The sequence below is a fragment of the Callithrix jacchus genome, chromosome 5 (assembly GCF_049354715.1).
Source record: "Callithrix jacchus isolate 240 chromosome 5, calJac240_pri, whole genome shotgun sequence".
Taxonomy (NCBI): Eukaryota; Metazoa; Chordata; class Mammalia; order Primates; family Cebidae; genus Callithrix; species Callithrix jacchus.
In genome coordinates, this window is record NC_133506.1 from 64,931,207 (window position 1) to 64,944,786 (window position 13,580).

At 46.3% G+C, this 13,580-nt stretch overlaps 1 protein-coding gene across 2 annotated transcripts in view; it reads left to right on the top strand.

Moving 5' to 3' along the window:
- USP22 (ubiquitin specific peptidase 22) overlaps positions 1-13,580 on the top strand; it is a 43,222-nt gene that overhangs the window by 10,548 nt on the left and 19,094 nt on the right. For both annotated transcript variants that reach the window (XM_008990948.5, XM_054255567.2), the window contains exons 2-3: positions 6,285-6,417; positions 11,041-11,154. In XM_008990948.5, the coding sequence (XP_008989196.1) occupies positions 6,285-6,417; positions 11,041-11,154 (247 nt within the window). The remainder of the gene's footprint in view (positions 1-6,284; positions 6,418-11,040; positions 11,155-13,580) is intronic.

Genomic DNA, 13,580 nt, shown 5'->3' on the forward strand with positions numbered 1-13,580 from the left:
CGACTACCAAGTGACTAATGGGCAGGTGGCCTAAACGGCATGGAGAAGCTGGACAAAGGGATGGTCACGGGACAGAGCGGGATGTCACTCAGTTTCATCCTGCTTCTCAGAATGACGGGCAGTTTAAAGCTTATGAAATATTTTTGGCATTTCCATGAGGTTCACTTTGGGTAACTGAAACCACAGCAGGCGAAACTGTAGTTAAGGAAGGACTGCTGTGATGTTTTATATTTCATACATAATTTCATTCTGATTTTGGTACATGGGTAGGCCTGGCAAGTAAGTCTCCGACCTGCCCAAGGACACCACCGGTAACTGCTGGGTCCAGGCCTTGAAACGAGGTCAGTCTGAGGTCTTGCCCTTGCTGAATGAAATTACCCCTTCTGTAGATTGAAAGGTCTGGAGTCGCTGTACCCTTAGATTGATTTTAGTACCTTTATTTATTTATTTATTTATTTATTTTTTTTGAGAAGGAGTTTCGCTCTTGTGACCCAGGCTGGAGTGCAATGGCACGATCTTGGCTCACTGCAACCTCTGCCTCCTGGGTTCAGGCAATTCTCCTGCCTCAGCCTCCCGAGTAGCTGGGATTACAGGCACGCACCACCATGCCCAGCTAATTTTTTGTATTTTTAGTAGAGACGGGGTTTCACCATGTTGACCTGGATGGTCTCAATCTCTTGACCTTGTGATCCACCCGCCTCGGCCTCCCAAAGTGCTGGGATTACAAGTGTAAGCCACCGCGCCCGGCCCGATTTTAGTACCTTTAGATTGAGATTGAGAGGCTTGAGTCTGGATGCTGAGGTGTCTGAGGTTGGGGAACTTAATTTGAGAAAATTACCTAATTTTGAAGTCTTTAGCTTTTTAGTGCCATATTTTTTCATATAAAGGATAGAATATTTAGGCTGGGCGCCGTGGCTCACACCTGTAATCCCTGCACTTTGGGAGGCCGAGGTGGGTGGATCATGAGATCGAGATCCAGACCATCCTGGCCAACATGGTGAAACCCCATCTCCACTAAAAATACAAAAATTAGCTGAACATGGTGGTACATGCCTGTTATCCCAGCTCCTTGGAGGCCGAGGCAGGAGAATCGATTGAACCTGGGAGGCAGAGGTTGCAGTGAGCTGAGATTGTGTCACTGAACTTCCAGCCTGGTGAGACCCTGTCTCCAAAAAAAAAAAGAATACTTACACATGTCCCTTCACTTACGTGTTTCAACCCTTGAAAAAGTCACTGAAGAGAATGCACAAGAATTAAACTTACCTTCCTAAGATGCTCAGGTTCCAGACCAGTAGGAAGTCATGAGTAATGTGTTAAAAGTGCACTAGCTCCTAAGGTGCTGTGTCACATTTGCACACTTTTTAAAATCTGGACTCAAAATTCAATGTACTGATGAGCCATCTGTAGGGTAAGCCCTCATGGGGGTTGAGTACAAGGGCTGTGCCCCTCTTGCTCCTCCCCATCCTTCTTGGGGTGGGAGGCAGTGTAAGGAGATAAGAGAAATAGGATATTCAGAGGAATATTCTTTTTTTTTTTGAGACGGAGTTTCACTCTTGTCACCAGGCTGGAGTGCAATGGTGCGATCTCGGCTCACTGCAACCTCTGCCTCCTGGGTTCAGGCAATTATTCTGCCTCAGCCTCCTGAGTAGCTGGGATTACAGGCACGCGCCACCGTGCCCGGCCAGGAATATTCTTAATATTGGGACTGAATTAATGGATTTGGCAGGGTGTTTCTCTCAACAACAATTTGTTTAAATTACTAATCCTTCTTCTAATTCCTGTCACATACAAATCCTAGTTATGTTTCAGGATTTACTGGCAGTCTATGGAAGCTACTTGAATTAATTTATAGGAGAAAGGGATTTAATTCAGAAGTCATTGCAAGGGATATGGGAGTAGTAGATTCTAGGTTGAGTTTCTAGGAAAACACACCAGCCTGGGGAATCCTGCCCCTTCAGCCCAGCACACCAGGAACTAGTGTGCTGGGCTGCTTAAACAGGCCACACCTTCAGGGTTCATGCCAGCATGTGGATGCCCCACTGGACCTCTCTCTTTGGCTTACTCACCAACCCTATGGTCTGCAAATGTGTCCTAAGACATGTTTGGAACCTGAGCCACAAGGGTGCCTAGGGAATGCATTTTCAACTATTTTTTTTTTTTTCAAAGACAGGTCTGGTTCTGTTGCGCAGGCTAGAGGGCAGTGATGCGATCTTGGCTCACTGCAGCCTTGACCTCCCCAACTCAAAGGATCCTGAGTTGCTGGGACTACAGGTGTGCCTCACTATGCCCAGCTAAGTTTTGCATTTTTTGTAGAGATGAGGTTTCATTATTTTGCCCAGGCTGGTCTTGAACTCCTGGCTTCAAGCAGTCCTCCCACCTCGGCCTCTCAAAGTGGTGCTGGATTTTTGGCATGAGCCACCATGCCTGGCTGTGTTTTCTACTTTAGTGTCTTGAAGAGAGTTAGAATAAAAATGAATGTGAGTCCCATGTGAGTGCCCAGGGCTGCTGTAACAAACTACCACACATGGAGTGACTTAGAGCAACAGAAATTTCATCTCAAATTCTGTGACTGGACGTCCAAAATAAAGCTTGCCGGGTAGTTCCCCCCCAGAGGCTCTTCCTGGCCTCCTCTAGACGCTGGAAGACTTGTGCTGCCTCCCTCCTGTGTCTGCCTCTATTAAATTTCAATCTGATGCAGTATTAATGGACTCACCATTGCACAGTGCAAGTTGGGGAGAAATAAAATAACAGTCATGGCATTGTTAATAACAGGATACATTCTGAGAAATGCATTGTTAGGCAATTTCATCCTTGTACGAACATCATAGAGTGACGTAGCACAAAGCTAGACAGTACAGCCTACTGCACACCCAGGCTGTGTGATGGAACCTGTTGCTCCTCAGCCGCAGGCCTATACAGCACGTACTGTACTGGACACTATAGGCAATTGAAACACAATGGTGAGCATTTGTGTGTCTGTAGCCAAACATAGAAAAGATAGAGTAAAAATATGCTATTGTAATCTTCCAGGACCACCATCGTACGTGCAGCCTGTCATTCACTGCAACACTGCTATGTGGTGCGTGACTAGACAAGACATAAGATAAAGGCTTTATCAGTATGTCAGGGACAACCGTGTTCTGTATTTAGTACCAGTTGCCTTGTTGGTTGGCCACTTGAATCATGGAGAAGCTGTCTCTTAGCTGTGTTGGCTCCATAAGGCCTGTAAAATGTGACTTCCATGGTGATTGGTTAACCTGTGCAGGGGAGCATCCTAGGTTGTGTAGCAGAGAGAATATAAAGGAGTGTAGCACAGCAGGGGCTTCTTGTGTTTAGCTCAGTTTGGTTCAGTTCTGAGATTCATCTACGCCACTAAGTATATCATAGGTTCCTTTCTGTTGCTGTGTAGTGCTCTATTGAATTAACTGTACTATAGTTTTGTTTTGTTTTTTTACTAGTAATGAACATTTTTATTTTCAGTGTTGAGGTATTGCAAATAATAATGGTACAAAAGTCCTTGTATGTGTCTCGTTGCATATAAACCTATGAGTTGAATGGTTGGGCTGCAGGGTATGTATGCTCAATTTAATGTCTCCTATCAGTTTATTTTGAAAATAAACCTACAACAAATAGCAAGAATGCCAAAATTAATATCATACATTTATATGAATTCATTAATTTTAGCTTCTTACTCGCTGGTTTTATGTCTGCACCTTTTTCTGAATCATCTGAGGGCCGGTTGTGGGCATCATGACAGTTTACCTCCTGGGATAGTCATCACAGTCAGAGCTTAATTTTTCAAATCGTATTAGCTAACATATTGTCCAGATTTAAATACCTGAATTGTCCTGATGATATGCTTTATGCTTTTAAATATTTGCATACAGGATTCAATTCAGGATCATGGACTGCATTTGTTTTCATGTGTCTTTAGATTTGGTTCATCTAGAAATTCCTAGCCTATTTTTCTTTCATTACGTGAATATTTTTGAAGAGCTCAGGTCAGTCATTTTGCAGAAGTCCTTCAGTTTGTACATGCCTCCTCCTTCTCAGGAGCAGGTTACAGATGGACCGTGTTGGTCGGAGTACTCCACAGGTGCTGCCGTGCCATCCTCTGTACCTGCCCGCTCCATGGCGGGGGTGAGTTTGCTTAGGGTGGCATTGGCCAGAGTTCTCTGTTGCAGAGGTAATCTTTTCCTGTTTAATTGACTGAAGTCGTCTCTGGGGTGGTAGTCTGTAACTGTAGGTATTCAGTGCCTCAGTACACAAGTATACATGCGTGCATGCATACATGCATGTACAAGCAGCCTGAGTTCTGCCTCTGTGGGTTCAGTCAACCACAAATCAAAGATGCTTGGGGGAGAAAAGGGATGGCTGAATCAGTACTGAACATGTACAGACTTTTCTCATCTCATTATTCCTGAAACAATACACTATAACCACTGTTTGCATAGCATCTGCTTTGTATTAGGTATTATAAGTAATCTAGAGATGATTGAAAGTTTATGGTAGGATGTGCATAGGTTATTTGCAAGTGCATTTTATATCGGGGAGTTGAGTATCCATGGATTGGTACCTGAGAGGGTCCTGGAATCACTTTCTAGATACCGAGGGACAATTCTATATGTAACTTAATGTATTTTTTTATTGAGGTGAAATTCACATAATACAACTAACCGTTTTAGAGGAATCTTTCAGCAACACTTAGTGGCTCACACTGCTCTGCAGTCACTGCCCTACCTATATCAAATTTGAAAACGTTTTCATCTCCTTGTTCTTGCTGCCTGCAGCCCCTGGCAGCTTCCCATCTGAGTTGTGTTGGTAGATTTACTTATCCTGAGTATTTTATATAAATAGACTCACAGGATACGTGATCTTTTGTTTCTGGCTTCCATCACTTAGCATGATGTTTTTAAGACTAGTCAGCATTGTAGCATGTGTTAGTACTTTGTTCCTTTGTGTAGTGGAGTAATTAATATTACACTGTATATGCTACAGTTTGTTCACCCACTCACCTGTTGATGAGTATCTGGGCCATTTTTCTTCAGACAGTTGGGAATGACAATTTTTTTTTTTTAATTTTGAGATGGAGTCTTGCTCTGTCACCCTGGCTGGAGTGCAGTGGCACGATTTTGGCTTACTGCAGCCTCCACCTCCTGGGTTCAAGCTGTTCTCCTGCCTCAGCCTCCCAAGTAGCTGGGATTACAGGCATATGCCACCATGCCCGGCTAATTTTTTGTTTTTTTAGCAGAGACGGGGTTTCACCATGTTGACCGGGCTGGTCTTGAACTCCTGACCTTGTGATCTGCCCACCTTGGCCTCCCAAAGTGTTGGAATTACAGGTGTGAGCCATCGTGCCTGGCCGACACAGTATTTTTTTACCCGATGGTTCTAGCATCTGCTGATGATTCTTGCCTGAATAAGTTATTACTATGATAAGTATAAAATGAAGATCTTGTATTTTTGTCTTTCTGCGACATTTATCAGAAGGAATTCTCCTGTGAAGAAGACTTTCTGTGTGTTTGTATAGTATTAATTTCTTTTTTTAAAAATCTGATGGGTATATAGTAGGTGTATATATTTATCAGTCTGGACTTGGGGATTCTTTTCAAAGTCAGTATAAATAATTTATTCCTATTTTTCATTTCTGTGCTCAAATTGTGCCAGTATTGCCAGTGGTGCCTGTCCCTGTTCACACGTCCTGTCAGTGTTGTGCGAGTCAGTAGCGTCCTGGGTGGTTGGGTATGTAAGGGTTGTTAACCACTGTGTGCCTCATTACCGTGATCTAACATTTCAGGTTTTTGAGGTCTGTTTTTTGGTAATGCCCTACTTCTTTTTCTTTCTCCTATACATTGCTTTGATTCATATCTCCCTACCTTTTTCTTATTGCTTCTAAATTTGCTGTGGTTTGGAACGTGGATTTCGCAAACCTGAAATGATGTCAGGTTAAGGGTGACTGGTGTTAGTTACGGCCCTGCAGTGGGGACAGGAGCTGGGCTTGGGGTGCCCCTCAAGATGAGGAGGAGGACGTAAGGGGAATATCCTCATAGCTTACAGGGTTTTGGCAGTTGAGATTGTGGGCTGAGTTTTCCTATGGGGAGCTAGTTTTGAACTTGAATGAAGTCCCGTTTGGGGGAATTGAAAGAATGAAACTGATCCTCTAGAGTTGAACTCTCTGTCCTTCCTCCAGTAGCTGTTCCGGGGGGAGCCTTTGCTTGACTGTTTCCTCCGAGCACCCCTGTCCTGTCACACACCGCCCACATCTCCACTTCTTTGAATTTCAGGCCAAGTCCTGCATCTGCCATGTCTGTGGCGTCCACCTCAACAGGCTGCATTCCTGCCTCTACTGCGTCTTCTTCGGCTGCTTCACAAAGAAGCATATTCACGAGCACGCGAAGTCGAAGCGGCACAACCTGGGTGAGGCGAGCTTCTTGGATGGGGATAGTTGTGGCCCCCAAATTGCTACTCTTTGATTTGCAGTTCCACTTTTCCAAAAGTCTCCTTTGTCATTTATCTCAAGTAATGTGTGCCCCTCACTGGTGACACTTATTAAGGAAAGTGAAAGGGACAAGCAGAGGTTGGCTGAATCACGCCCCCAGTTTGCCTTAGCATTGATGGTCCTGAGTGAATGGCCTGCTGTCTATGTCTAGCTGACTTCCTGTGAAAAGTTACACTATCCCTGTTAATGAAACATTAGACCCTCATCTTTCCCTGAAGCACATAGTTAGGAATCATCTTAGGCAAACATTTGTTAAGAAAAAGCTCCATGCAATTTAAGACCAGCCTGACCAACATGGTGAAACCCTGTCTCTACTAAAAAATAAAAAAATTAGCCAGGTGTGGTGCCACATGCCTGTAATCCCAGCTACTTGGGAGGCTGAGGCAGGAGAATGGCTTGAACGCAGGAGGCAGAAGTTGCAGTGAGCCAAGATTGTGCCATTGGACTCCAGACTGGGCAACAAGAGATTACTCAGGTCAGCAGGGGGTTGGTGTGCACAGGTGATTTTATGGCCTCAGCAATGGGTTTCATTGTTTCAAGTCACAGAGTTCCTGAAAAGGCTCCCTTAGCATTGTGTGTGGCCTCAAGATGAATTTACCTCTCACAGCCTTACAAAATCAAATTCATTCTGCATTCTAAAAGTTACATGAAACTCTTGGCTTTTTTTTTTTTTTTTTTGAGATGGTGTCTCTCTCTGTCACCCAGGGCATGATCTTGGCTCACTGCAATCTCTCCCTCTTGGGTTGAAGCAATTCTCCTGCCTCAGCCTTGTAACTGGGATTACAGGTACCTGCTACCATGCCTGGCTAATTTTTATACTTTTAGTAGAGACGGGGCCTCACTGTGTTGGCAAGGTTGGTCTCAAAACTTCTGACCTCAGGTGATCTTCCTGCCTTGGCCTCCCAAAGTGCAGGGATTACAGGTGTGAGCCACCGCACCTGGCCTTGGCTTTGTTTTCTGACTGTGTGCATTAAATGTTTCTTCTACACATTAGTGTTTTCCTTGGAATGCTTATGAGGTTGGCAGGATATCCTTCAGAATAGCATTTTCAAGGGGTCCATGCCAGAGACCTGTTTTAGGGAATAATTCATGTGAGCCTAGTGATTCCAGGTAAAGATATTTTTAGGCTTTTCCCCCCTGAAGTTCTGTAATCTGATGCTCTCTTAAAAACGTTAGCCTAGCCGGGTGCGGTGGCTCACACCTGTAATCCCAGCACTTTGGGAGGCCGAGGCGGGTGGATCACAAGGTCAAGAGATCGAGACCATCCTGGTCAACATGGTGAAACCCTGTCTCTACTAAAAATACAAAAAAATTAGCCGGGCATGGTGGCGCGTGTCTGTAATCCCAGCTACTCAGGAGAATTGCCTGAACCCAGGAGGCGGAGGTTGCGGTGAGCCGAGATCGCACTGTTGCACTTCAGCCTGGGTAACAAGAGTGAAACTCCGTCTCAAAAAAAAAAAAGAAAAAAAAAATTAGCCCAAAAAGACCTATTGGAAACATTGTGAGTCCATTAAGTTACTGCAGTCACCGATATCCCTTAAAGCTCTCTACAAGGAGTGCTCGTAGTAAAGGATAAGACCCACAGCTTTAACTGAGGCTGACATAGAAAATGTGTCTGATTTTTTTTTTTTTTTGGAGACAGTCTTGCTTCCGTCTGGAGTGCAGGCTGGAGTACAGTGGTGCAGTCATGGCTCCCTGTGGCCTCGACCTCTTGAACTCAAGAGATCCTCCTGCCTCAGCCTCTCATTGGGACCACAGGCACACACCACCACAGCTGGAATCCTAGGACTTTGGGAGGCCGAATAACTTCCTGTGTTTAAAATTTTTTTGTAGAGGCAGGGTCTCAATATGTTGCCTAGGCTAGTCTTGAACTCCTGGGCCCAAACGATCCTCTGGATGTGGCCTTCCAAAGTGCTGGGATTACAGGCATGAGCCACCATGCCTGGCCACAGTGTGTCTGATTTTTTTCCTAGTAAATTTATTTTTATTTTTATTTTTGAGATGGAGTCTCACTCTATTGCTCGGGCTGAAGTGCAGTGGCACAATCTCAGCTCACTGCAGCCTCCACCTCCGGGGTTCAAATGATTCTCCTGCCTCAGCCTCCCGAGTAGCTGGGACTATATGCCAGGCTTATTTTTGTATTTTTAGTAGAGACAGGGTTTCACCATGTTGGCCAAGATGGTCTCCATCTCCTGACCTCGTGATCTGCCCACCTCGGCCTACCAAAGTGCTGGGATTACAGGTGTGAGCCACTGCGTCCAGCTATTTTTTTCTTTTCTTTTTTTTTTTTTTTAAGAAGTGAGATGACGGTGGAGCGGTGTGGCTTGCAACTAATCCCAGCGCTTTGGGAGGCTGAGGTAGGCAGATTACCTTAGCTCAGGAGTTCAAGACCAGTCTGGGCAACATGGTGAAATCCTGTCTCTACAAAAAATTTAAAAATTAGCAGGGCATCGTGGTGTGTCTGTGGTCCTGGCTCCTCACTCAGGAGGCTGAGGTGGCAAGATTCCTTGAGCCTAGGAGGTCAAGGCTGTGGTGAGCTGTGGTCAAGCCACTGCACTCCCACCTGGGTGATAGAGCAAGCCCCTGTCTCAAAGAAATAAAATAAAAAAGAAGGGAGACGATTTAAAGCAAAACATATCTCTGCCTTATAATATCATGTGTTTATTATCCCACTGTTTCCCTATAGACACCTGGAAGCTGTTGCCTCAATATCATGCTATTTTGCCACAGCTACAGTTATTGTAAAGGAAACATATTTAATTTCTAGGTGACATGGTGGTAGTTGATATTAAAGAAAGCTTTAAGTAATAGAGATGAAAATGAATAAGTCGGTCATTGCCCGGGGACGAATCTCATTTGCAACTAAGAGCAACTGGCTGTGAAAAGGCTGCTTGAAAGTACGGCCTCAAGTTGTAACAGTGAGTTGCTAGGCCTTTCTGGAAAGAGAGCTGAGGGCACACAGGGCCCTGATTGGCCCCAGGTGACCAGGCTGCCTAATCCACGGTGAGGGATTGGCAGAGAGTGATGACTTCTGACATGGAGGAAGTAAAGGGAGAGGACGCTGATGAGGACCGGGTGGGTGTGATAGAATTCTACAGTAGCTCCGTAGTGTAGATACTTGCCTTGAATAGGATAAATGAAGAATGTTTCTGTTCTGATTCTCAGACCAATGTATGCTGCTATTACACCGGAGCTGGGTTTCAGTGTGGTGAAAAGGGTTATGGAACATTGGGAATATATTTGTACTTAAGAAAGTATGTGTCTGGGCATGACAGATTTCACTCTGTCACCCAGGCTGGAGTGCAGTGGCGCAGTCTTGGCTCACTGCAACCTCCTCCTCACGGCTTCAAGTGAGTCTCCTGCCTCAGGCTCCTGCGGTTGGGTTAGGGGAACAACCCCAGCAGTACTTAAGCTCTCCCAGGGCACAACTGCAAATGTGGGGCTGAACAGTACCAAATGCTGCCAGTAATCCCTCAGTAGCTGGGATTACAGGCATGCGCCACCAGCCCAGCTAATTTTTGTATTTTTAGTAGAGATGGGATTTCACTGTATTGGCCAGGCTGGTCTCAAACGCCTGACCTTAAGTGATCTGCCCACCTTGGCCTCCCAAAGTGCTGGGCTTACAGGTGTAAGCCACTGCTTCTGGCCACATAAGATCCAATTAACCTTTTTTTTTTGAGAAGGAGTTTCTTTCTTGTTGCCCAGGTTTGAGTGCAGTGGTGTGGTCTTGGCTCATTGCAGCCTCTGCTTCCCAGGTTCAAGTGATTCTCCTGTCTCAGCCTCCCAGGTAGTTGGGATTACAGGTGTGTGCCATCATGCCTGGCTACTTTTTTGTCCTTTAGTAGAGACAGGGTTTCATTATGTTGGCCAGGCTGTTCTCGAACTCCTGGTCTCAAGTGATCTGCCCACCTCGGCCTCCCATAGTGCTGGGATTACAGGCATGAGCCACAGCTCCCAGCCTATTAGTCCATTTTATAGAAGATGCAGTTGAGAAACTGTGGGAGATCCATCTTCAGGTAGTTATGGGTCAAGATGTCAATCAAGATCATCCAATGAGAAACTATTTTACCCCTGTCCTTAAGGTAAGAGTAGCGAATGCTGCCAACCACAAAAGTCACAGCAAGTTGCTGCTGCGTTCTTTATGGTGATGGTGTCAGGAATCCTAGATGGAGGGAAGCACAGTCACTGTGTCAGGTGGCCAGGAGTGAAAACACCCAATGCAGATGTACCAGTTTTAAATACCACTCATTCAGAGAAGGTGGCAGAGGTCCTGATCCTGGAGTATTGGCTACTTTAAAAAGTATGTATGGATCCCCTCTGTTTTTTAGACACCTCAGCCCTGGGCATGAGCTCCCAAGCACAGTGCACACTCCTCAGCTGCTCAGGTAGGAGACCCTGCTGGACTAGGCACTGCGGCTTGGTCATAGGAAGGTGCTGTGAACAGTCAGTGTCTCCAGAACCTCACTGTGTTTAACTCTGCCCTGCAGCATTTCCTTGTTTGTAATTCAATGCCATTTATCCTCCCTCCTTTCTGTCTTCAGCCATTGATCTGATGTATGGAGGCATCTACTGCTTTCTGTGTCAGGACTACATCTATGACAAAGACATGGAAATAATTGCCAAGGAGGAGCAGCGGAAGGCTTGGAAAATGCAAGGTTTGGTTCTGCCTCAGTTTACCTCCCTGACCCTGCAATTCCCGCATGTCCATCAAGGGCAGACCCCATAGGAGAAATAGAAGTACCTAGTAGGAAGATGGTGGCTGGTGGGAAGAGGCCCCTCACCTTCCCCTAAGGCCCACAGTGGAGTCAGCTGAAGCTGTGCACTGCAGGGGAGGGGCTAACATCGAGGCATGCATAGCTGCCCCTGTGCCTGGGACCACTTCCAAGGTGTTACCTTGCAGGTCCCCTATGGGCCTGCTGCTGGGTTAGGGGAACAACCCAGCAGTACTTAAGCTCTCCTGGGGTGCACCTGCAAATGTGGGACTGAACCAGTGTGGTGAGGTCACACCTCTGGGGAACAGGCGACTCCATATCCGGAGTGGTTTGCCCTCAGCTCTGCTGGATCTCTTGTAATATTATGTGTAAACATACCTGCTTCCTCCTAGGAGGGCAGACTATTTTCTGAGTGAGTTGTGGTAGAATCTCTTTGAAAACTGTGGACTGTTTGGGTGATACTAAATCCATGTCGGCAGAGTGAACTCAGCAGATGGAAGCGAAGAGAGTCTCCTGCCAGCCCCCCGCCCCACGAAGTCAGATCCTTGCCCTCGGAGCTGCCCTCGTGGCTCTCACAGCCCCCCGCCCCACACAGTCAGATCCTTGCCCTCGTGGCTCTCGCAGCCCCCCGCCCCGTTCAGTCAGATCCTTGCCCTCGTGGCTCTCACGCCCCCCCCCCCCCCGCCCCGCACAATCAGATCCTTGCCCTCAGAGCTGCCCTCTTGGCTCTCCCAGCCCCGCCCCGCACAGTCAGATCCTTGCCTTCGGAGCCGCCCTCGTGGCTTTCCCAGTCCCCCGCCCCACACAGTCAGATCCTTGCCCTCGGAGCCACCCTCTGCTCTCCCAGCCCCACTCCCTGCGTCAGAACCTTGCCCTCAGAGCCGCCCTCGTGGCTCTCGCACCAGTGTGGCCTTCAGGCCTGCCGTCGCCTTTCCGTGCCACACACTCTGGTTATAGGCTGAGTGAGAGGTGCAGACATCATGCAGCCACGTTCTTTATTATTTATTTATTCTTGGCTTCCCCGAGTTGATTTTCTTTTTGGTTTTGGTTTTCACTTCTGACAGATGCTCATAGTGGTTGTCAGTGACAGGTGTGGTTTGCCCTAGTTGACAGGTGAGCTTCTGATCTCTCTGGTAGCAGAGTCATTGCTGTTTGCAAAGGAAATGTATGAACCTGGCGCCTGTTTTACATTCTTGCCTTGATTATTCTCCAGTGGAAACACCCCAGTGTTTTTGAGAAGGCAAGAATAGCAACAGGCGCCCTTTCAGTGAGCAGAATTGTTTGTGTTTAACAAGTCTTTTCTGGAGAGCAATCTCTGACTTGTGTTCTCTATTCTTTTCCTTCAGAAATTTAATAACATTGTTACTTAGTGTGGGAGTATTGTTTTGTGCAGAGCATTTAAAGCACATGCCTAAGAGATGTATGTCTAGGCTTAAAATGGAATTCTTCTAGAATCATTTCATAATTCCACCTACCCAACATGCTATGTCTTTTTTTTTTTTTTAAATGACAGGGTTTCACCATGTTGGTCAGGCTGGTCTTGAACTCCTGACCTCAGGTGATCTGCCCACCTAGGCCTCCAAAGTGCTTGGATTACAAGCTTGAGCCACCACACCTGGCCACGCTGTGTCTTTAAAGGTATTTTGAAGTATTCAGAAATGTTGGCTGGCATGGAACAAGTACCTCTGAGTGCAAAGGGTTGCGTTTGTACCACTCTGTGAATATTTTGTGGCACACACGTTTTTAACTGTTGGATTTAGTTTGGTAACTGTGCTGTGTTTATGCCAGTTCAGTTTGCTAAAAAGTGTATGTTCTCTCCTTCGATTTCACTTGTTTGCAGGAGAATCCTTCATGTAAGTTCCCATGGCTCTGATACTGCCATCTCTGGGCTAAAGGATGGATGACATTTGAAAAACAACTGTGCCAGGCGCAGTGGCTCACGCCTGTAATCCCAGTGCTTTGGGAGGCCGAGGCGGGAGGATCACCTGAGGTCAGGAGTTCGAGACCAGCCTGACCAACATGGAGAAACCCCGTCTCTACTAAAAATATAAAATTAGCTGGGCATTTTGGCACATGCTTGTAATATTAGCTACTCTGGAGGCTGAAGCAATAAAATTGCTTGAACTCGGGAGGCGGAGGTTGCAGTGAGCTGAGATCGTGCCATTGCACTCCAGCCTGGGCAACAAGAGCGAAACTTCTGTCTCAAAAAAAAACAACAACAAAAAATGAACTGTTTGGGCATTGGCATTGGGGTAGTCTAGACTGGAGGTGCTGCTTTTCTTTTTGCAGGAAATGTAGCTCACACCCTCTGTGAGAAGCTCCTTTCAGTGTTATGTGTAGCCCATCAGCACAGGAGGTTTTGAGAAGGC